This window comes from Thermobia domestica, chromosome 2, assembly GCF_964235325.1.
Source record: "Thermobia domestica chromosome 2, izTheDome1.hap1.1, whole genome shotgun sequence".
In the NCBI taxonomy this organism is placed as follows: Eukaryota; Metazoa; Arthropoda; class Insecta; order Zygentoma; family Lepismatidae; genus Thermobia; species Thermobia domestica.
The window spans coordinates 10,042,451-10,067,412 of NC_137455.1; the positions used below are offsets into that span (position 1 = coordinate 10,042,451).

Genomic DNA, 24,962 nt, shown 5'->3' on the forward strand with positions numbered 1-24,962 from the left:
CAAAAAAGTGTAAAACGCTTTTTCATGCCAGCCTCCCTGAATGAGGTTTTCCTCATTCACACCAGGCAAATGCCGGGGTGGTACGTAATTTATAGGTCCCAGGCCGCTTCTTTCCTTCCCTTTCCCCGGATAGTATACTCGCCGAGGGATGTCATCCCTCATATACGTGACGGGCTAAATGGCCATAGATGCCGAAAGCCCAGAAATCTAAATCCTAAATCCTAATCGGGGCCGCGGTAGGTCAGTGATAGAGCGGTCATCTTTAATGTATGGGGTCCCAGATTCGATCCCAGCTCGCACCAAGTGAACTTTGATGGACCGTATGCTTGGGTTTCCTCGGCATTTTACCGTTTCCTCCCACTTTTTTCATTCCACAATTTCATTCATCTCTCATCATAACAACCTCCCTTACCCTAGCCGGCATATCCGTTGGACGTAAAACTCAGATTTTTTTTTTTTTTTTTTAAACTAAATCGTAATGAAGAGAAAATGTAAAGTAACACTGAAATGATGGAATATATAATTGTGGAGAAAAGTTCGACCGGCATCCAAAAGGCCTTCACTTAGTAATAGATTAGCTATAAGTGTTGTTGATTATGATATTACGTGCATTTATTATCTGCAACTTCAAAACATAATCTATTGTACGTTTAAAAAGTGTTTCATGTGGAACAACAAGAAGAGAAGTACCACTAGTATTAAAAAATTCAACATTGATGTAAAATATGTCATTGCATTTGTTCATAATTAAATGAAACAGGAAGTTCTGGAAGGTACGAGGATAGCAGTACAATCTTCGAGAGATGGATAACAATAATGTTAACTGAATTCCTTGACCCCTGTAGGTTCCATAGGTTCCAGTGGCGATGTTTTTCCTGAGACCAACATTGCTTTTTTTTTTTTTTTTTTTTTTTTTTTTTTAAAGCCATATGGATAATTTTGTAGTTTACAATATTCAGATCCTTACGTTTAATAGAATATGGAATATTTTAGACTCCCAAACTGTGCTGTGAATAAGTATAGAAATCCTTGCAGATCGATTATATACGTCTGTCTGTCGACAGTTATCAGAGAAAAAACGGTAAGAGCGAGAAACAGGATCCAGCATCCTAAGGGAACGGTTATACTGAAATTTCCCTATTTCATCCTTCTCTTTTCAGCTTTTCTATCACGAATCATCCTTCATAGAACAGCTTATTTATGCCGAGTTCAGCGATCAATTTTGCTCATTTAGAGTCAAATCAGGGTTGGCAGCAAAAACGTTCAGAGTTCTCTGCTCCTCAGCCTGCAACAGCACAGAAAAGAGAGAGAACATCATCTCAGTCTTGTTTGAAGAGCCACTGAACAAGTAGAACTGCTGTGTGAGTGTCAGTAGCTAATAGCGCGTTGTCTACTGTAAGAAACAAACATGTTCCTTTGTTGAGAAAGGAAAGAAGATACGAAATTGATTGAGCATACAGTATCATCAAGTTCCATTAAAGGCTGGACTATCACGAACAGATGACAGCAGGTTTACCCTATTTTTCCGATGGGTTTTGGAAAGAGTAACATTCAAAATAATTCAATCAAATTCAGAAGGTGGGTGTTCACTCTTTGTCCAAAGACAAATTGAGTCAATAACACTCCTTGGACTTTTGGGATATTTTGTTTCTTTCATTACTGAGGGAGTTCAGTTGTTTGGAAGCATGCTTCTTGAAGAGTAAAATTAAGTGCTCTGTACGGCGAATAGAACAAGATAATAAAAAATGCACGCATTATTCTTTAATTATTAACTCAATTTGTTTTTGGACTAAGTTTAAATATTCATCTATGTGAAGTTGATTCAGTTATTATGAATGTTGTATGCAATGCATGGAAAAGATAGGGAAAACGTCCTGCCATCTGTTGCCGATAGTCGAACATTTTTATGTACACTCATGTCCAAAATTATTGTCGCATATCTATAACTATGTTGTTGTAGGAATATAATTTGATAACGAATTCGCTCGGTATTTCTTATAATGTGAGTATGTGTGTAATCGGCAAAGACATGTATGTGTCAAATTTCATGTCAACAGAGCAATAAATAAGAACAATAAAACGAAAAAAACTTTCTTGTCCATTTAGCAAAATTTGGTTTTACTCATTCTAATTTTCGTATTTACAATTCTTTTCCGATGAAATTTACCACAAATATACATTTCCCGATTATATATATATAGTATCGGTATTAAAAGTACCCTGCAAAATCATTATCAAATTATATTCTTACAAGAAGACAGTTATAGATATGCGACAATCATTTTGGACAAGAGTGTACCTTACAACAGTATTTGATTTTGCTTTTTCCGTCCCATTAAAGAAGGAAACGGGAAAGATGAAATGATAAAATGCCGGTGTAACCGTGCATTATCGGTTCATTACCAGTTTTCAATTTTGATCGGTTTTCGAAGACTGGTAATAGATACCAGGAACTTAGTGTTCGAGGAGAGGTTGAATCTCGGCTAATTCCTTTATTGAAATTGGATGTTGTTGAAATTTGTGGGTTTTGGTTTTAATGTTGGATTTTCAGAGAACAGAAATGATAAGAGGGATGGAGAAATTATTTATTTATTTTTTTATATAGATTCATCATCGGAAGTGTAAGGCTCCATTTCTTTCCTTATCCGACTATTGAAACCAGAGCTCATATATCTAATAATTCTTGTTAGAATATTTAAACTCTAACGAAATTTATAACTCTATCCTAGTTTCATAGTGTGAAACGAACTCATTTGTTTGAATCTATAAATAATGTATATGCTTTAAATTTCATTTCGACTAACTAACTCTATGGCTTATGGAACCTGGAAGCTCAATGCCGTGTTCACTAAAGCTCTCCGCTGACTTCGGTTCTTAGTCAACTGGATCCAGTTTCTACTTTGTATTCCTATTTCTGCAAGATCCATCTTAATATTGTCCTCCTATCTGCGCCTAGGTCTTCCTAATGGTCGTTTTCCGTTGGTCTTCCAGTTAAGATTTTGAAAGCATTCCTACTTTCTTCCATCCTGACTACATGACCTACCCTCTGAGCCTCCTAGATTTGATGACCCTAAACAATGTTTGGTAAACGGTATAAATTACATAGTTCCTCGTTATGAAGTTTTCGCCATTCCCCATTCCTGTTCCTCTTGGGTCCCAATATTCATCTGAGGATCTTGTTCTCAAATACTTTCAGTCTATATTCTTCCCTCAAGAGTAAACGACCATGTTTCGCAACCATACAGAACAACAGGCATGATTATCGTTTTATATATTTTAAACCTCAAATTCCTCGACAGAATTCGCGACAAGAGATTTTGAACTAAATAATTACAGGAATTCCCTGCTTTTAGTCAACACTTAATTTCTTCGTGAGTATGATTTTCATTAGAAACGTTAAAAACTAGCCAAAGTATTAGGCACAGAAACATCTCGTGTAGTAGTTTCGATGAAGCATGCACTTACGATAGAACAATTTGCTTGTACAACTGAGTGGGCTCTATTATGCCTTTGCTACTTTGTATGATACCATCTGAAAAATGTAACATGTCTTCTAATTGCACGCTTCCTACCTTTCCTTCTTACGATGGTGTTTCGCGTGATAAGAGGAGCCTGAACCCTATAGGAATAACCTGGCGTTCGTGACTACTTACAGATTATCTTATCTCGTTCATTAATAATTCTGTGTTGCAGAGCAGGCGGGAACCGTAGTGTATATCTATATACGATACGTATAAATAAACCGAAGTGTATTGATTAACAATACTAAATGGTATCTATTTAGAAATGTGAATATGGGCGTTAACCATATGACGTGAGTAGTTGATAAAACTCATTTGAAGAAGAAGATAATGGCAATGAAGTATTGGCCTCTGTCTTCGTGTGACAGTGTGATGCAGTTATCCCTTATGAACAAAAAGCATGGGTACTCCGTTCTGGAAACTCCGTACTACGATGTCACTTGTTCAGAAGATTATTATCAATTGCCACCTGTGCGGTGTGGAGGAATTTTCTATTGTTTTTTCCCAGTGCAAAGATGGACCAAGTATTACCACCTTTACTTTTGTCCGTACAGGTACTGTAATTGCATATTCGTTTGCAAGAGTGTAGTCTGTTTTTGTGCTTTTATTCGTTTTTGTGTTAAGTTTTGAGTTATTGCCGCTCCTTTGGTTTATAGTCAATTCACTTATAAAGGGGGAATATTATTTGAAACGAACAGGAGTGTTCATAGCTTAAAAGTATTTGTTTGTTCAGGGGCGGATCTAGAAGGTAAAAAAGTGGGTGGCAACCAGAACCCACAGTATATCGTGAATTTACTATAAACTTTCAAAAATAGTATATAAACAATAGCTTAAATTATTTCTGCCAATCAAGAAACTGAAGGGCCTAGACTCCCTGGCCCCGGTGTAGATCCGCCACTGGGTTCCTCATGTCTCTTGCCTTCTGAAATTAAATTTTGTAAATAAAATTTAATTTAATTATCATTAAACATAAAAAAATTCCAATACATTTTGACAAATGAAGGAATAGTTTTACTTGGACTTCAAAGAGAAATCAGTTAAACTAAACAATTAAATTCCCTGTTCATTTCACAAAAAAAGAAAAATATTTTCTATATAAATCAATGGGAAAAAAAGAGAAAGAAAATAACAGGTACTCAAGACCTTTAACATTTCTTAGAGGCTCGCTTACGCTGTCGCTCTTGGTGCGAATGGTCCCAGGTTCGATTCCCAGTGGGGACACTTGGTCGGAAAGGTTAAAAAAAAGTCTTTTCAGGACAGCCATCTTGAGGGTTTTTTTTTTTCAGGACAGCAATTTCCGAAGGACACCATCGCTCATATCTGACAGGCTAGGCCATAGATGCCGAAAGCCCAGAAAAATAATTCCTTAGTCATATGGTAAATTTCATAGGAAGAGTATTATAAATACGAAAATTAGAATGAGTAAAACAAAATGTTGCTAAATGGACAAGAAAGTTTTATTTTCATTTTATTGTTCTTATTTACTGCTCTTTTGACATGAAATTTGCCACATTCATGTCTCTGCTGATTATACATATACTAATATTATAAGAAACTAGCAGCGTTCACCCCGCTTCGCTGGGGTCACCCCGGAACGCAATAAACCTTGTTAATAAGATAATTTTTACTTTTTCGCTTTCAAGTGATATGATAAAAACCATAGTAGATTGCAGTAAATGTTAACATTATATCGCCTGTCATTTATGTTAACCCGCCGAGTGACACGGTCATGCGGGTTGCATATAAATACGTTTATTTTTACCTATGATGAACTAACAAAGGATTTGTACGTTATGGACACTTGAATGGTCAATTATCTCAAGACACTGGTAATTAAAAATTAAAGTGATATGATAAAAACCATCTAGGGTCCAAATCCTAATAACCTCCCAAAAATGAAAGAAATTGGTTCAGCCGTATTAGCGTGATGAGGGAACAAAGGATTTGTGCGTTCTCTTTTATATGTAAGAATACCGGGTGAATTCATTTTCAATTTATATTCCTACAACAACATATTTATTAGACATGCGACAATAATTTTGGACATGAGTGTACATTGTCAAATTTGATAAGACGAGAAATATCACAAGTCCTGTAGCCAACATTGTTCACCCAAATCTTAGATCTGAGACAATGTTTTAATGTTATATGGTTCATAGTATAAAAAGTGTAAATTAATAAATGATTGTATCAACACAATGAAGAGAATTTCTGTCAACGTTCAAAGATTCACAAGTCCTTACACAAAATATTCGAATAATAAATATGGTATAAATGTTGTTATATCACACTCTTCGAAGACTTCTCGTCACGGATAGATTCTTTTAACTTCTGCATCATTTTCCTAAAGAATCAGGCCATACATTTGCAAAACAAGATGAAAAAAGCTTTCCGATAGTAGAGACGAGACGAGAAAGTATTCCTGAATCGAGACGAGACGAGACAACCTTTTTCTCGTCTCGTGTGCATCACTATCTTTGCTTACAAATTTCGAGTTTCAAATGAGTTCAAGCAATTAAAAAAACAGAGTATTTCTTTAACCGGTATTTTGAAAATGACAGAAAACCGTTACAAAATTTGTTCCTTTTTCAAGGCTAAGTCAGTTCGACTCCTAACCAGTGTTCCTTTCAGGCATACTTTTGGGGCTTTGGCCCCCGGAGTTTGTCATTTGTTTATGTCACTCGAATGCACGGTACGTCCTTCAGCAAATAGAGTCCCAATACAACTCTCTTAAAATTTGATTTGTTACCCTCCGGACAAAATTTTCTGAAAGAAAGCGTGTATGTACAGTTATTATTTATCGTTGAGTATGTATAGTGACGTGGTAGATAATGGATGTTTGTAATAGATTTTGCATCCTGTTATAATATGTCGGAAGTTTTGACTTCTAATGATAAGCAAATATTAGATCAGAACACTTGATAAGTCTCAAATATAATCTGCTGATAATTACATCGGATTATTGTCGGCAACCTTGAAAGCAACCTTTGCGAAAACTAGTTGACTATTCATCAATTTTTTAAAAAATTTAATGTCATGTGGAAACTTGCATAAATGCGTATTTCTTTTTTTCTTTCTTTCTTTCTTTATTTCTTTGTATAGCATAGACTGATTATATTTCGCATTTTGATGAATAAAGGAAAATAAACTGCTTACTTAGTAAGGATTAAATTTCAGATAAAAATTCGTTTCCATTTTTATACGAGTAAATAAAAAATGAAATAAACTTCAGTTCAACGTCCTGCAGCGAACAGGAAACGGACGATAAACAAAATCCTCAATATATCAATACTTAATTAATTAAAAATAATTATATCAATACTTCTAAAGATTTAAAATGTAATACCACCTAGTATAGTTATTATTGCTAGCAGCTGTTGATAGTGGTTGAAAAGTGCAATGACGGGATGGAATTTTGTAACTTTGAAAAAAGCTTCCGTCCCCAACAGGATCAGCAAGTTGTTTTCCTCTTTTGCAATAGCAAATAGAAGGAGGAGGGGGAATAGAGTTGTTTTGATTGCCTATCGACGTACGTGGAATGAATAATACAATCTTTAAGTCTAATGTAAAGTAAAATTGTACATTTTATTGTTAGCATGTTTCAATCATCTTGTATCTTTTCAAATCCAGAATCAATCAATCATCATACGCAACACTATGCCTACAAAACCACTACTCATGGGATCCGTTTAACTGGGTATATACAACAACGATTTTAGGAAAAGAGTGGAAGTATGGGTGGCGGATTGGACCTTAGTCAGAAACATTGTTCGCTGAAAACTGCGCCTTAAGGCAAATTTTCATAACTAGTCTATTGATGATGATGATAAAAAGTATTTTTACATGGGGAAGCAAAGTGCATTTAGCTTTGAAGCTGATACAAGGTCACTGGATTAAAAAAAAAATAAAAAAATAGGGATATGAAACATACAAAATATGAACATTTTTTTTTACTAAATATGAAATTTTTGGCGAAATATTATGAAGTATAAAAATTAAGAACACGCCATTTCAACTCTTCGTATCATGAAATGAAGATCCTTGTTCCAATCGCCCTGCGAGACAGGCTTTAAAATATGAAATTCCATATTTTGCCTCTTCCTGTAAATTATTATTTAACTATAGAAATAATATTCGTTGCAAGTTATTACATAAATAAATAAATAATGTCAATAGATGTGAATGTTCGTTACGTGCCTTTGAAGACGTGATTTAAGTAGATTCATTGATCATGTGGTGTGGAACGCAGACAGGTGTGCTATATGTTATTTTACCCGAAACTTAATTGGGGAAGAATGTGTTTCTCTCTCTCCCATGTTCAGAGGGAGAGAGATGGAGAAGTGGTGTAGAACGAATAGAAGCGTTCTGTGTTCTGGCAATTTTCTTCCGGTAATGGACTTATCTGCTGTCACCCACCCAGTACAGCACACAAGCGTCTCTGGGAGCTGGATCGAAGTGCCAGATCGAACTAATTTCAGACGCACGGCAGGCAGGCAAGGGAAATGATTTGCATCCACTTCGTGATAAAGTTGAGATGCGACTGAAGTACAGGCATCATCAATCGACAGATTCATCTTCAAAACTGCTGAAGGAAAGAGGACTATACACTGATCAGCCGTGTTTTCATTTTTCTTTGACTGTCATTATTTGCGTGAGACAAATACATCTACTTTTGATAAATTAGGTTTACGAGAAAGAAAAAAACTTCTTGTTTTGTTAAAATTTGTGATCTTTTCTTGTAATTTACGAAAACTAAATAATTTATATGTAATATATATATATATATATATATATATATATATATAATATATGCAGTGGCGTATTTACGATTTTGTTTCGGGGGGCTTTGCCTGAAAATGTGAAAATTCTGCAAGATATTTCATATACTTTACTATAGTAAGATTTCGGGGGGGCTTAAGCCCGGAAGCCCCCCCTAAATACGCCACTGTATATATGTATAATATAACTAACCCCAAAAAGACAACGGATGGAGATAAGCACTTCTTCCAGTACCAGGACTATATAGAAGGTGAAATATACGACGTTCTCATACGTATTATGCGGCTAGATGTAGGTTATGGCATTATTATGCTAAGGATAACCACGCTTGCACCTGCTACACTTAGCCTGATAGTGTTAGAACGTCGTGTTTTTCACCTTGTGTATCGTTACCGTACTTGAAGAAGTTTAACCCCATTCGTATGTTTTTGGAGTTAGTGACTTCTGCCTGAACACCCAAGATATATTATACTCCACCTCTTGAGCTTTATTTCATTTCTTACCTAATGTATTGCATTTTACTTTCGATTCCACACTGATCATCAATCATCATCAGAAATATTCTGGGTAGCACAGTGGCTTAGAGGTAGTCCGTTCACCCCGTGTGCGAGGTGTGCCTGATTCGATCCCAACCTATGTGAATTTGTGGTAAAGGACATTATGTCCATTGGTTTTTCTCGAGATCCTGACATTTCCTCGTACACCCTCACCCTCTATTTTCTCCATAACAACTCACTTTCATAATCATCCATTGTCTTTAGGCTATAGGGCATAATTGTTTGACATATTACTAGACATTTCCTTTCATTTTTTAAACATTCTATCATAATTGGTAAGCTATAAAAGCTTCCACACTATGGGTTTTCGTTAATCTCTTTATTTTGCTCATCTAATATCGCGTTTCACTTCCTCTTTTACCTTCTGTCATAAGAAGACTATTCTTCTTCAAACAACACGATAACTAGATATTTCTCTGTAATTGCCTCCAGTATTTTTTTTTCTGTCTTCAATTTTTATTCATATTTGGCCATTGGTTTTAGTTCTGTTCAACCCATTTTCTCCATTCTTCTTCGTACCTTTATTTCAAACGTTGCCAGTCACGTTTCCTTGATTCTCACGTTTCTAATCTGTAGATCACAATTCTTCCTCCACATGCAACGTTTGAAGAGTCTTTTTTAGTCATTAGACAGTACCCACTTCTTCTATCCCTATCTGCACTTTTGCATCTGTGTTTTTCTGGGGGTTCTCCCGTTTCCTCTCACATTCTCATTCCACCAGTTTTTTCATATTCATTTATTTTTATTAATAATCTTTCACCTTCATCCTAATGGGCATAGTTGTAGGATATAAAACTAGAATTTCCAGTTCACATTTCAAATCTTTGCTTATAAACTACCTAGGTAGCTTAAAATGGTCAGTTGCTGTATTTTTTTCCCCGTAATTCGCGTACAAGGATGGACTGGTCCTCCTGGCAACTGGGCAAATGCCCAGTGCACCATTCCTTTATGACGCCTCTCCAAGATAATAATAATAATAATAATAATAATAATAATAATAATAATAATAATAATAATAATAATAATAACGAAAATGAATCAGCTTCTTTGAAGTATTTATATTATTTTTGTAGGATACAGTAATATACAAAATAGTTCACGTATCTTGTGCATCTTTGTCGGTAATAACTTTTCAAGGCTCGTCTAAGGTTGACTAACGTGAAGTTATAGCTATGTTGTCAAGGGCTTTGTTCTCTAACCAAGTCAGTCTAAAATAGCACTTTTGTTTCAAGAATCTTTATTTCAAAATTATGTCTTATGTTGAAATTAAAATCGTATATGGGTATCGACATATAAATGTCTATACCAACAAACTCTTTTATTGACTTGCCCATTGATATTTCGTCCTCTCAATATCTGTATAACTTTTCATGGAGCCAGTCCACCCTGTTTGCAAAGCGAACACTGTAACTAAGTTATATATATATATATATATATATATATATATATATATATATATATATATATATATATATATATATATATATATATATATATATATATATATATATTCAATTTTAAAATGTATGGGAGTTCTGTTCTTAGAGCATGGTAAATACGGAAGGAATAGAACGTATCACACAGAAGCAAGACGCCCAACAATCATTTCCTTTTCTTCTTCTTTAATAGAGGAAGAAAGACATGGGGGGTTTGGTGCCTTGCGTTTTCTGTTCGCTTGCTTATTTTTCTGGATCAACTTGCCTCGATGGTGTGCTGTCTCAGCTGAACTAAATCAGTCAGATATGAGGAAAAAACAATAGCGATAAATCTCTTCTTTGTTTCGGATTGTATACAATCTCATTTTTCTTTTTCTGTTTCTCGTCTTCATTCCATCCGCATTCGTTCTTGCGGTGTTTGACTTAACGTTTGGTTCCTGATTAGACGAAGGAATCTTCTTCCGATGTCATTTTTACTTTTTTTCTCTATCTCTGTGTGTGGATAAGTTCCGAAACAACAGATATATACGAGAGCTGTGCTGTGTTTTGTTATGACTTGACGAAGTTGGAATGTTGGGATGGGTTGCTCTGAGCGAGATTACGGACCACTTTCAATGTTGTATGATGGGTGCGCCTACACCCTTGACTCTTGAGAAAGAGAGAGAGAAGAACTTGAAAAAGAGTTGGCCTGGTGGAGGCCATCGTGTTCAATCCGCTGTCAGAGCCACTCGAAGGAGAATGTGGATGCTGATTCTCTCGTTTTCCTACTGCCTTAGGAAGTTACTATCACAGAATATGTGCAGGTGCAGAATATTCAAGAATTACCCGTATTGATATAAACCAATTCATGATTCATGGTGAAATAGGTGATTATCAATCATGTGTTTATAGTTTTCAAAGCGAAATTGGCGCGTGTGACAGTTCTCTACCTTACCTCTTGGACGAATTAGCAGCTGTAAAAAAGTCAAGGCGAAAAATTGTAATTTTATTTTCGTTGGCACGTGTGGTGTGCTATTGGTTGGGAAAATGCCCAGTGCTTCATCGAAACGAACCACTTTTTTGAATTCCGTTTGAATATTGCGCATTTTGTGGTTGGAAAGTGGCAGTGCCCAGAAAGAACGAGCAGTGACAAGGAATATATCTATATATATGTTTTGTGCAGCGGCAATTTCACGGACTATAATTTTCCTTTCTTCCTAGGAAGATAAACTTGTGGAGACCTTAACCTCCATGCCATGGAGGAGTGATTATAATATCGAGTTGGTCGGTTGCTTGTTATTTCTTCTTTTTTCGAAACGTGATTTGCATACATTCCGTGTTGTTGTTTCATTTTTTTTAACCCATTCCTCTGTTATCCTCCTTCGTTGTCCGTTGTTCGTTTGGAGAGTGGACAAGATGTGAGTCACATGACTTTCATTGAAGGTAACTGCAAATCTACAGCCTTCATTCTGGAAATAATGCCACAGAACGTTCTTGGCCAGAGTGCTGCTGACTTCCCATTCACACAAACAGTACAGGGCTTACCATTGCATTTTTCGCGAAAGTTTTTACATCGGTGACGATGACGTAAGGAGAGTTGTTGATTTCTTTACGGAGAATTGGTTATTACAAAAAGTGTTTCCATGTGTATTTTGTGATTATCATGTTGGAGCTGGTGAAAAGGGGGTCTCCTCCGGATGACTCATCTAGAGGCCAACATCTAGGAAAGTTTTTGTGTGCTTTCGAGTGTATGGAGGAAGACAAGCATTGGTATTTTGATCAGCCGCCGTTTAGAATCAGCGGACCAGTTTTATACAATAAAGACATCAATGGAGTGTTAAGGTTTGTAAATTATTCTTTGAAATATTAATGCTCTGTTCTGTTTGCAATAAGTTATAACAGTAGTACTGTACATACTGAAAACGTAACTGTACATACACTCCGCATTTTTATTTATTTATTTATTTATTTATTTTTTTGGGAAGGGTTTTCAAATATGTACAGGATTTTTATCTTGTGTCATACAGCCGTATTCAATGTTTAGTATTACCCACTAGACGAGACAGAATTTTCGTGACGAGATCTGAGACCAGACAACACTTTCACAACACTTAATCGAGACGAGACAGCTCCAAATCTCTCGTGGGTAACATTATCAGAGTTATAGCTTGTATACCTATCATAAGGGAAACAGTTGCAAAAACGAAAGAAAAAAAAATAGGTCGTAGGGACTACCTATGTTAATTTTTATCCTGGAAAATGTAGCAGTCTTTACTTTGCAGGGGCTCGCTTCCTCCCCTGTATCCCCTGAATGTGCCAGTAATAATATATATAACAATAAAGTAAAGAAAAAGTTCGTGTGATTCTGTGTTCGAATCCTGGTACAGATACATGGTTCGGAAACAAGTCTCCGAGTAGTGGTGGGACCCCATTTGAAGCAGGGAAGCCATCTCTTATATTCTGTGTGCTCCAAAGATAAGTTAACTTCCTGACTTGAAATCAATAAATCAGTGTATGGTTACGGGTTGGATTTGCAATAAGGCATAGTTTTTCCTTGCTAATTCACCATTGAAATTAAATGAAAATTACAGTTTTATGTCCATTTATTCCAGGCTAAAGGAGGCGGGCAGTTAATGAAAGTGAATGATTATGAAAGCAATTAATGGAATGGAAATACGAGGGAAAACGCCGAAAAACCCCACAGACACGATGTGGGCCACCACTTACTTACATAGCTCGAACCAGGGTCCTGTCGCATCAGAGCACTGAATGCTGTACACTGATCTAAGGCATTTGTTACTTTGCGTTTGTTGAACTATTAGATTCTTTGGAGGATCTAAGACCGTTAGAATTGAGATAAATTTGAACTAAGATATTTGTAGCTTTGCATTGATTGGAGAATTGGGTTCCTTAGAGAGTCGAAAAATTCACTGCTGTTTACTATTACAGATTATTTCATGCTTGGCATAGTTAAATATCCCAAAAATTATGGGGTTTAGCATAAAACATTCCAAATACAAAATTCATCTATTTCAAGTTTCTTACGAAAATAGTCTTCGGTTTTTAAGCTTCCAAACTACGCTATGCATAAGTATCTGAAGTCTTATAGATCGACTTTGTTCACTCTGTCGACAAGTGTCAGAGCAAAAGCAGTAAGAGAGTTCGAGATGTGTTTTTTTTTTTTTTTAAGTCGTTTCAGTATTCCAATGATAGGTTTCATTTCTTCCGCTATCTGTCTGTTGAAACCGGAAGTGGTTCAAATTAGTCATGTTCAGTTTCAACGTTTGTCGCCATAAAACGAAAACGGTAACAGATAGCGAAAAGGTGTTTTTGCAGACGGTTCAATGTTTCAAGACAACGTTCCATGACTATCCCCAACACTACTGAAATCGGAAGTGGTTCAAATTTAATATTACTTCCGCTTTTAGTACTTCGCGCGTTAGTGTGTTTTTGCACGAAATTGTGTATTCCCTTTGTGTATTGTTGTATAAGCATTTTTTAAAGGTTACCTGAACACTTTTAGCCTCCTCTATCTTCTAATCAATTGATTCTATGAAAAAAAAAGTGTATAGGACTATTTTCGTGGGAAATTTAATATAGTTTAATTTTGTACTTGAAATCTTATTTGCTAGGTTTTGATATGTTTAAGAAAAACTCCACCGCTCGCCAATCCCCTACCCTCGGAGACTTTTATGTCGTTTAGGACATTTCCCCCACAACTGTGCCATTTTTTAAACTACAGGACTTAATTTTTTCTAATCAGCGTTGTTCGTCCTTCATTGACTGGGCTATTAGATTAAATAAATTATATTTACAAATTTAGTAATTGTTTAGAAAATCTTTGAGCCAAACTTAACAGTTCTTACTCTGTTCTGCCAGAGAAAAGAAGAGCGATCCTTGGAACTGCGTGTTCTTTTTGAACAGTGGTGCATGCATAGGCCTACATGTATCTGACGAGGGGTTTGAAAATAATTCATTACCAACGAAATATCATTCTCACTAATTATGAGCGTTGTCAGCTTTTTAACTCTCCGTCTTTTTTTATGAAGAGGGGGGAGCAAGAATCGTGAGTTTTTACGCAAAACAAAAATATTTCCCAAAACATTGTTTAATACGTACTACACTATTATTCTACGTAACCGTGGATTGGAGTCGGTAATCATAATTACTTTTTTGCACACGTGAATGTAATTTTCATACCAGAGTCCTTTTTAATTAGTGGCTCTGTTGCCATATTTTTGTGTTGGATAAACCATGTAAATTCCACCACATTATAAAAAATCAGCAGCTATCTGCATAAAAAATGCACATTATTATGTGCCCCACTACATGATTTCTGCTTGCACAATTAGTATAGCGAGGTACGGTTCCTCTAATTTCATTAACGCTCACTTTTAGGTTTTAGAATTTGTTAATAACTCAGGTAATGAAGAACATCAAAAATATATAAAGAGAGCTAGATCATATCTGCAAATGCTATTAAATTACTAACAGTTGTTTTCGAGATCTTTCGTGCAGTCCAAAAGTTTGAGTACCAGACAATTATAGTGTTATAGATTGCGCAACTAGATTTCAGGTCTGTAAAAATATAGGGAAACAGTTATTAAAGCCTGTGACAAACATCTTGGCATTTCAGCTAAACGAATGAAACGCAAGGCTTGACGCGATGTTGCCGAGTGCTAAGGGGTGTGTCTATGGCTAAGGAGACAAACTACAGCGCGATTAGGTGACAGGGGATAGACGTGGGTGTGTATAAAATAAACGTGACAATACCGCTGGACTCTCATTTGCTAGCAGCATTTAAAGGGAACTTGGAGCACCGCCTTCAAATGCCAAGATGTTTGTCACGCCGTGTAGTTCGTTTAATAGTATTTTATAAATACTCTCTGGTTAATAGTATTTTATAGGCACTGTCTGTGTCACTTTCTGATTTTTTAATGTTCTCCATTGCCTTTGTTATTTACTAAAACTGAGAAAGTGGGACGAGGCTCAGTGAATACTTGTGAACACATTTTATGTATAATGTAGTTAAGAGTTGATGTACGAATATGTTACTCTTTCAAATTACAATTGATTGGGATTTCGGTCCAGATAAGATACGTACGTGTTCCATGTACTAAAGAATCAATGCTCCCTCGTGGCTACATGGGGAGCTAATTTTCTTCTACTATAGCTCTCCTCGCTAGTCTAATGGTTAACTTGCACGCCTTTGGCACAGGAGTCCCGAGTTCTTATTCCCGGTAGGAGAACTTTGAAATTGAAATGCATTACGGTGCTTCGATTTCCGCCTTAACACGTTGACTGCCATGTGTAGAATGGAATTTCATACACACGCGTCTCCCGTGCAGCGCCGCGTGTATGATTTTCCATACACAAACTATGCTATTTCACTTTTGTTGTGTAGGTGCGTATGCAATTACAGACATATGGCGTAGAAGTCAAAATTTAATGTCATCGCCGTGCACCTGCAAAACCATACCAACAAAATCATAAGCGTAAAACAAAGGTAAAAACAAAATATTACTGGTGAACTGTTGCCAATGGCGGACAGGTGATAACGGTCAACAGACATGGTAGCAGTCAAGGTGTAAACTGTAGATTATTCTGATGTAGCCTCGGTGCTGAAATGGATGCTAAAGTTCAGTCCAGTCGTGAATATCATATTCTCCAACACGGGAGACCTGGGTTCTATTTCTGAAACGAGATTATGGAGTTAGGCTAACATGTTGTTCCGCTCTCATGTAGTTTCTCCAAACTCATCAGTTGGGTTCCCGGTGGGAGAGCATCGAATGCACTGCAGTTATTATGGGTCCACTTTAAACTGTAGACCTCGTCAGATATAGCGTCGCTGCTGAGAAAGAACGTAATACAAGTCAGTCAATCCAACCCAACAAACGGGAGATTCGTAATCGAACAATATTTGTAAAATGACTTCCCAAAATCCTGTCCCAATTTTTAAAGGTATTATCAAACCAGCGCCAACGACAGCGAGAAAATGTGGGAATGTACTACGGTATTTTGGAAGTTTCCTGTCATCTACATAGTAGGGCCAGAGTACAGAAATACGCAAAATGAAATGTCTTAAATGTATCTCTTGCCTATTATCTAATAGCAGTCTAATAGCGTTAATAGTTTGAAAGAGTCTTACAGTAATTGCAGTGGGAGCTGAAGCTGATGAAACTGTTTGTTTACGAAGGGGACAGCATAACATAAGACAAGTTACAACAGAAACACATACAGAATATTCATCGTGTCTACCAGAAGGTGATCACGTAATTATTACATAACGTTATATCGTTTTCTTCAACATTTGGGAGAAATTGTAAAAAATTCCTCAAAAAAACTTCCAACATTCAAAGTAAACCTTGTGTCTGTATATTAATTATCCCATCATCTAATAATAGTGTTTAATATGTCTCTCTCGTTTTTCACAGTTTGTAATAAATATTGTACACGATTTTGTTATTATTAAAAATAGTTCAGTCGTAAAATCAGATCCTTCTTCTGGAATTTTTTCCAAGGTATTTCTGACTCTTTTTAAGTACTCGGAAGTGTTGCCGTTTTAAATGCAAACTCATTGTTAAGTGTAAAGAAGTATCCTCATTCCTGACGTTAAGTGCACACGATTTTAAAAATAGTAATGTGAGAGTATTAGGTAAGACTAAAGACAACTCTACCGTGGCGTGTACGAAAGAAAACATCATTTATGTAATGTGTGCTTTTGACACCTGCTTAACGCTTTTTCTTCCGTTTTAGAAAAAGAAATCTTGCCATTTAACAATGTTTCAGGTTACGTTCCACAATAGGAAATATCTCGCACATAAACTGTGTAATTCTATAACTATGTCAACGAATCCTCTCTTTTACCAACACAGAGAATCCGAACATCAATCAATAGGTTCAGGACATCGCTTATCCAGATTCGCTTCAGACTGGAATCCCTGACTGTATTTACGGTGAGCTACGGTATTCAATATTACAAGGCGTTTCAAAAAAAAATAAAAATAAATAAAATGAAATAAAATAAATAAATAAAGCAGGTTTAGTCGACGTAAGCATTTTCATAAAATCAACTTGATCAGAAGTGTGTAGCCACGTAATAACATAACTGCATGTACAGGAGCGATCATAAACTAAGGTCAACCGGGTTACTAATCTACTACATTGGATTTAACACCAACCATTATTCAGCTTGGCATACTACGGCTCGATTTTGAAATATTATATATACACATGGAATCCAGTTTTAGCTCCACACGCCGATTCTAATATATATATGGGCCGCGGTGGCTCAGTGGTAGAGCGTTCACCTCTGGTGCTTGGGGTCCCGGGTTCGATCCCAGCCCCCGCCAAGTGAACTTTGTGGTGGACAAACACCGTGTGCGTGGGTTTTCTCGGGGTTCTCCCGTTTCCTCCCACTTTCTTCATTCCACCATTTCATTCATCACTCATCATCACCGTCTCCTTTAGCTTAACCGGCATAACCGTGGGACGTAAAACTCAAAGATTTCATTTTCTAATATATATATATATATATATATCTTCCATATCTTTCAACCATCCAGTACATGTCAGAGACAAGTTACATTACTTCATAAATCTATCCACCAAATAATAACAGCTTCAATGTCAAGACTTAACTTCATTATGGCATTTATTAAATTACTTGAAAGGTTAAACGCCTGTTTTGGAGATTATATTATAAGGTGAAGTGATTAAAAAAGGTTGAGAGGACCCGAAGCTGATTTACTGAAACATATTGGTAAAACTATTCATTTTACAATATAATTGCAACACTTTATAACATTAGCTACTAATAGAAATGAACAGAATGTACAGAATTCTTGTTCATCAAACTATTTCGATTTCAACGACATTTTCTTAATTACAATTTTGTTGTTAACAAACTAGATTCAGTTAATTTTACTTCTTCTAATCAACAACAGTATACTGTATCTCTTTCCTTCGAACAAGGTAGAACATGGTTATAGTCATAACATTATACATAGGTTTACAGTCATTAAAGGAGAACATTACATTATACCATATGACAATATTCAAATACATAGAAATATTCATAAGTAAAAAGGAAAGAGATTTAATAATAATTATAACTTTTAAATGTTAAAATAATCCGAATCTATACATTTATAGCCTTTCTTCATATAAAACATCTTTGACACAAAATAAATAATTCTACAAATTCTTTTTCTCTTTACCGACTTAGCTATTTTAGGAAATGAAAAACAACATTATTTGTTAAAGTACAAAAAACTTCTGTAACTGACAAAGCCAAAAAGTTTGGTCCGTTACAATTCTGGGTCTTTTTTTTTTTTCTTTAAGCATGGTCATAAGAAAGCAAGAAGTATCTGTGTAAAAAGCAAGAAGTATTCGATGAAAACGTTTGCAACCGTAACAGCGTATCAAATGATACGTGACAACGAAAAATGTATCAAAAGACACGCTTTGCTGTATTTTCATCTTCGTAAAATCATGATCATTGTCAGAATATATATATTAAAAACTGTCTTTTCTCAGTGTTTGTGTCTGGTGAAGAGGACGTTAGGTCCTTGAAACTGTAACACATTGAGGGTATAGTTTTTAATATATTTCATTCTGCTCTGGTCAGAACTGTGTTTTATTTGTTACTCTACTTATCCAGAGCCATGGAGTTTGTTCATATATATATATACTACTAAAGCTAAATTGAAAATTGTCATTACAAGAGGTGCTTTATTCATAATTTCGTAGTTTCTGTCAGTAGCTTGTGGCCCCTTTGCACACTTCTCACACACCTCAGGTTGGGAATGTAAAAGAATAATTAGATTCGGTTTTTTGGACTCTGTTGTTATCAAACTAATCTGTATAGAACGAGTTCCACAGTTCAGAATTTTCTTAGTTTGTCTCGCAGTTGGGAAGCTACTTGAATAAAACGATAATAAAATTCTGATCTAGAAAGCAAGAAATAAGAACGATGACCAACGTGATTCAGAGAAGAAGCTTTTCAACAGCCATGGAGTTTGTGTCGCCTTATTAAATCGGATTTAAAAAATATTTTATAAAAGTACACACAATATATAGCTGCAAATACCATAGCTAATTTGTTTTGCTTCGTCCAGCTAGTGAACAGAAAATCGAGTCAGTCTGTTGATGTGACAAATGAACTTTTCTTGAATAACCAACGGGCGACCAATTGTCTAACACTTGTGAGTTGGTTTGTGTTATGGTTACTTGGCCTTGGGGGTACACTATACTCATTCACTACTTTTTTCCCATTCGTATCCAACAGTTGTAATGGCTTGTGCTGCCCGTTCATTCATTCATTCAGAAAGTCGGAATCAGGCGAAATTGTCTTTGAAGCTCAATATGGTGATCAATGCTAGTGTGTTGCACTGACTTACAAAACAACCGCTTCAAGTTACAGCAGAAAGACACTTTGCTGAATTACAGAAGTACTTTTTATTGCTATTATTTATGTTCGAGTAGGTACGGCACGGGGACAGCCACTGATCACTTTATTGTGTGGTAAAAGCAGTTGACACCCATATTAGGAGTTGTTGCGACAGGTAGTCGACCGATACGCCACAATAAAAACGTGAAACGAATTAGCCTACGTAGTCAGTGGTAGGCTTGTTAAAAACCGTTCTAAAATTCTCATTTCCCACCCAACTCAGACCAATCCTCCACTTCTACGTAAGCTTCCAACGAGAATGACGCAATTTGATGAAGCTGCGAAGGTTACGTTTCTGGGTCATTAGTTCTTTTTTTGGAGGCTGGCTGGTTCATTAGCTTTGGTAGCTTTGTCCAAAATAGCTAACAAATAATGGAAATTTGTTGGAAATTCCATTTCAGATACAGAAAGAACTTTCACTTTGGATTTCAAATGTGTATTTTGATGTTCGGAGGTTTTTATAATGTCATAGCCTACGAGTTTCTTAAACTAAATCTCCCTACGTATTGATGTTTTTCTTTTACTGACTTTCCAATTCACGTTAATTATTTTTGCATAATGAACATTTTATGACGGAATAACCTACTGATATTGGTTACATACGGCACTTTTGTTTACTAGCTCAGTGGTTCCCAACCATTTTTGACACACGCTTTACTGAACTCTCACGACACATTTGATAATTTTTTTTACATAATAATACAAATAACAATGTAAGACAATGACTGTATGTAATACTGATTATTGTTGCTGCCGCCGGAGGCTGTGTCTGGTGCAATTTGTCTCAAAATTGATGGATTTATTATCAATATTAGTAAAGAGTTTACCAGTATAACCGCTATCCAAAAGGTATATGAGCAGTACGTTGGTACCAAATTTGAATACGCAGCCACTATATGGAACCCTCACACAAAAACAAACATAAATAATATAGAAAAAGTTCAGAATAAATATTTAAGGTACTTGGCATGTAGGGAGACACAAGTATATCCGAAGACATACAATAGTCAATCTTTACATTCAAACTTAAATACATTAAATCTAGAACAACAACGAATAATGCAAGATATGATGATGTTGTTTCTATTAAAGTTATTTAATAGTAAAATCGACTGCGCCAATTTATTACAAAAATTTAAAATACGCACTCCTACAAATGTAACTCGTCTTGAAGATTTAAATTTCCTTACTGCGGCAGATTACACACGAATGCAAAGAAGAGGTCACCAGTATGGAGATTGAGTACAAGCTACAATAGATTAACAAAATACAGAATAGATTTGGATAGCAACATAAATCAATTCAAGGCGATTCTTTATAATGTAATAAGAAATAATCGTAGATGAAAGAACATTAATAATATTGAAACCGCGTTATAACTATACATGTATTATAATATGAATGTATGAATGTGTTATAAGTACTTAATACATGTAACGGATACTGTAATTGGGTTATGTAGCCTGTTGTGTCTAGAAATAAATAAGTAAATAGACTTTTGCGACATATCCTGTGGGTCCTACGCGCACACTGATTGAGAACTAGTGTTTTAGCTCATTGGTTCATATAGGAAACCATTTTTCTTTACTCTTTGAAACTAACAGAGATTTTAATGTTTTGATTCTATAGATGTTCTGTTCAAGTTTTGTTAAATGTCGCTTTGTTTGTCAAAATGCTTTTCCACATATATACTATAAATTTAATAGTACGTTAATGAAATTCTGTTTATGAATATTAAAACTATATGTCAGAAAATTTAATTTTCACAAAGCAAGAGACATTTAAATATATCTTTAGAAGAAATCAGTAAACTAAAAACATCACTTTTCTATTTAAATTAATGAATGGAAAAACAAAGATTGCACAGCTATTAAATCGTTAAGGGAGAAACTCTTTTTTTTTTGCCTCCAATAACAATTTAATTGGGTTATTATTATTATTATTATTATTATTATTATTATTATTATTATTATTATTATTATTATTATTATTATTATTATTATTATTATTATTATTATTATTAGCTTATGGTATTTTAGAAATTGGAAAAACGTTTAAAAGTGTGAGATTGCTTAAAATGGGTACCTCAAAGATTCTCATCAGCTCTTCCCACTCACAGCCCACTAGTTTCTCACATTTTTTTCAAAATAATGTGAAAATCAAAAAATAATCATGAAATTTGTCTTCTTAATTAGTATTTAAAAAAATACCATACTATGGAATGAAATAGTTTGCATTGCACGTATACCCTTTTGTGAAGTAATGGTCTTAATTCAGTTTTAATGTCGTAGACTTAAGGCAACGAACTGAACAAGAACGAAGACCATCTGAGAAGCTAAGTAGTATTTTATACTTACCTAGAAAATTACGCAGATATATCGTTTTTTAGTGTTATCTTTGATTTCGCTAATATTTGAAAAGAAAATGGCAAACTGGAGCTGAAACGGTGGAGAGCTTACACTCTTAACATGATCTTTGGTATATCGATGTTATGTTACAAGTTTAATCGCTGCTGAGGACGCCCATCGGCGTCCAGTACTGAATTTGGCATATGCGCCGGACGCCTCCCGGCGCTTGTCCCTGCAGCTGATTCACTTTCCCGCCAGCGCTAGCAATACCTGCACTAGTGCTGGCGGGAAAGTGAATCAGCTGCAGGGACAAGCGCCGAGAGGCGTCCGGCGCATATGCCAAATTCAGTACTGGACGCCCATGGGCGTTCTCAGCAGCGAACGTGTTAATATGGAATGAGCGGAGTAAATATATGTAAAAACCAATTTTGTAAGTAGACAATATGACTTTTCAATGACCAGATGTAAAAAGGTGCATAAACGAGTTTTATTTCAGATGGTTGTTTCTTCATGTAGGATGAAGACCAAACGAACACGATGTATCATTCGAGCAGAGTGGGTGTTGTTTATTGCTGATAATAAGCTGATCATTATGAATTAATTAAGCTTTGACTTTAGTCAAAAGTGGACTGATAATTTCCTCTCATGCTTGTCACTTGTGTGTAGTTCAAGTGATAAGAGGTTATGAATCACGAAAAGTGGACTGATAATTTCCTCTCATGCTTGTCACTTGTGTGTAGTTCAAGTGATAAGAGGTTATGAATCACGAAAAGTGGACTGATAATTTCCTCTCATGCTTGTCACTTGTGTGTAGTTCAAGTGATAAGAGGTTATGAATCACGAAAAGTGGACTGATAATTTCCTCTCATGCTTGTCACTTGTGTGTAGTTCAAGTGATAAGAGGTTATGAATCACGAAAAGTGGACTGATAATTTCCTCTCATGCTTGTCACTTGTGTGTAGTTCAAGTGATAAGAGGTTATGAATCACGAAAAGTGGACTGATAATTTCCTCTCATGCTTGTCACTTGTGTGTAGTTCAAGTGATAAGAGGTTATGAATCACGAAAAGTGGACTGATAATTTCCTCTCATGCTTGTCACTTGTGTGTAGTTCAAGTGATAAGAGGTTATGAATCACGAATCGTAAAGAAAGAAAGAAAAAGATATTTTCGTTTACATGTTCTTCGGGCTTGGCCATTAGACTTGGCCATCTTGGTCGTTCTTGATTTTTCTACCAGGTGAATAAGAACGGGGTGCCAGAAGAAGGAGATTGTGACGCGAAATACGTAATTGATATAGGGGCCTATTAGGGAGTCGAGAAAAAAATAATGCAAATAATAAATTTTAGTTTAACGTACCACGGTGGGAATAAAAGGGAATAAAAACACCTTTAGACTGAAGGAGACGGGTGGGAATAAAAGTGAATGATTGTATTTTTTTTCTTTTTTGCTTTTCCCACCGTCAAGAAAAGAATGGTTAAGACATTTAAAACAATTCGCATCTTTAAATTACATAGAAATAGTGCAATTTAAAAAAAAAAAAAATAGTATTATTGTGCTGTGGCAGGATGTAATTGACTTTAGAGCCATTCAGTAGGTTAAAAGTGATACTTCGTACTTTTTGCGGGAGACATTTCAGTATTTCGGGGTATGGGCGTCTCTGGGACCAGGGTGGTACCTCACTACATTACTACGAATCAAAAATGTCACTATATATGTGTGCTGTATACTTAAACAGTGGATTTTTTTTTTTTCATTCGCTAAAGGATTGAATTCAGTAGGCATGATACGCATCTCCGAAGATGACGAGTAAAAAGAACCGATATTAGTGCCGAATCCAGTTTTCGGGATCGCTGAGTGAACAATAGCACTCTCGATTTTGTTTAAGTTCACGTTCAGCCCTCATCAGCATGGAGGGCAAGAAGAAGTGAAAAATAAAATGTACAAAGTGGCCCCTGAATCGGTAGCTGCTTCTAGTAGTACAGAATTTGGAACTTTGTTTGTGAATGCAAGACGTAATATATATATATATATATATATATATATATATATATATATATATATTCAAAGGAACTTTTACAACTTTGTAGATTCATATCAGTTGATTCAGACTACTTACAGAGCTAGTTTTGGTATCATTTTATAGCAAAATAGGTAGTTTTTTTTTTTCACCTTGTGCTTAGTTAGGTTGAATGTGACTCCCATTGGTGGCTTTCTCCACATCCGATCTGAACTCTGAAGTCGATTTTCCAATTCAGCTGTGCCGTATATTCTTGTCTTGCCCTGATGTGAGCTCAGCCATGGCACAACACTTACGCTTCTCGTAAATGGTAGATCTACTGGGAAAATCATAACCATATTCAGTACGAAAATTCCGTTGCACATATTGTCGCAGACTTAATTCCTCAGTCCAAACACACACCAGGCGTTCAGGTCCACTAAAGGGTAAATGTCTTTGTTAAAAGTGTCACTAGCACTTGCGGTGGTACTGTAAGTAATCTGAATAAATTTAAATGAATGTACAAAACTGTAGAGTTCTTTTCGAAGCATCCTGTACTTCTTGTTGCTTGTATCTTCTGTAAAGTGTTCAGTGACTCAGGGGTAATGAAGACAATGTTAATACAACAATAATAGGTCTTTTAATTGTAATCTTTGACACTTTGAACTTGCGAAGTATTAAAATCATTGCAATGTTTTCATTTCAAAGTATGAGTTCGAAGGCCACATATGTTGTGCAGAGAACATTGATACGATTTATGACATTGTGAGAACATAAAACCTCATACGTGTGTGCATGTCAAAGCACTAAGGTCGGTGTACATTACCAATTAAACGGAATAACTTTTTCATGTGTTTCTATATTGACTATAAATATGAATTCGTTCTTTGTTTA

General features: G+C 35.6%; 1 protein-coding gene across 11 annotated transcripts in view; it reads left to right on the forward strand.

Annotated features, from left to right (window-relative positions):
• Positions 1-24,962, forward strand: part of Fak (protein tyrosine kinase 2 Fak) — a 414,892-nt gene that overhangs the window by 156,661 nt on the left and 233,269 nt on the right. The window contains exon 1 of one of the 11 annotated variants that reach the window (XM_081738423.1): positions 11,518-12,114. The exons of 7 other annotated variants lie outside the window; for them this stretch is intronic. In XM_081738423.1, the coding sequence (XP_081594549.1) occupies positions 11,936-12,114 (179 nt within the window). In that variant the 5' untranslated portion in view covers positions 11,518-11,935. Of the gene's footprint in view, positions 1-11,517; positions 12,115-24,962 lie in introns of those variants that run through there. 3 more of the 11 variants (XM_081738425.1, XM_081738428.1, XM_081738455.1) reach the window with 3 other exon arrangements.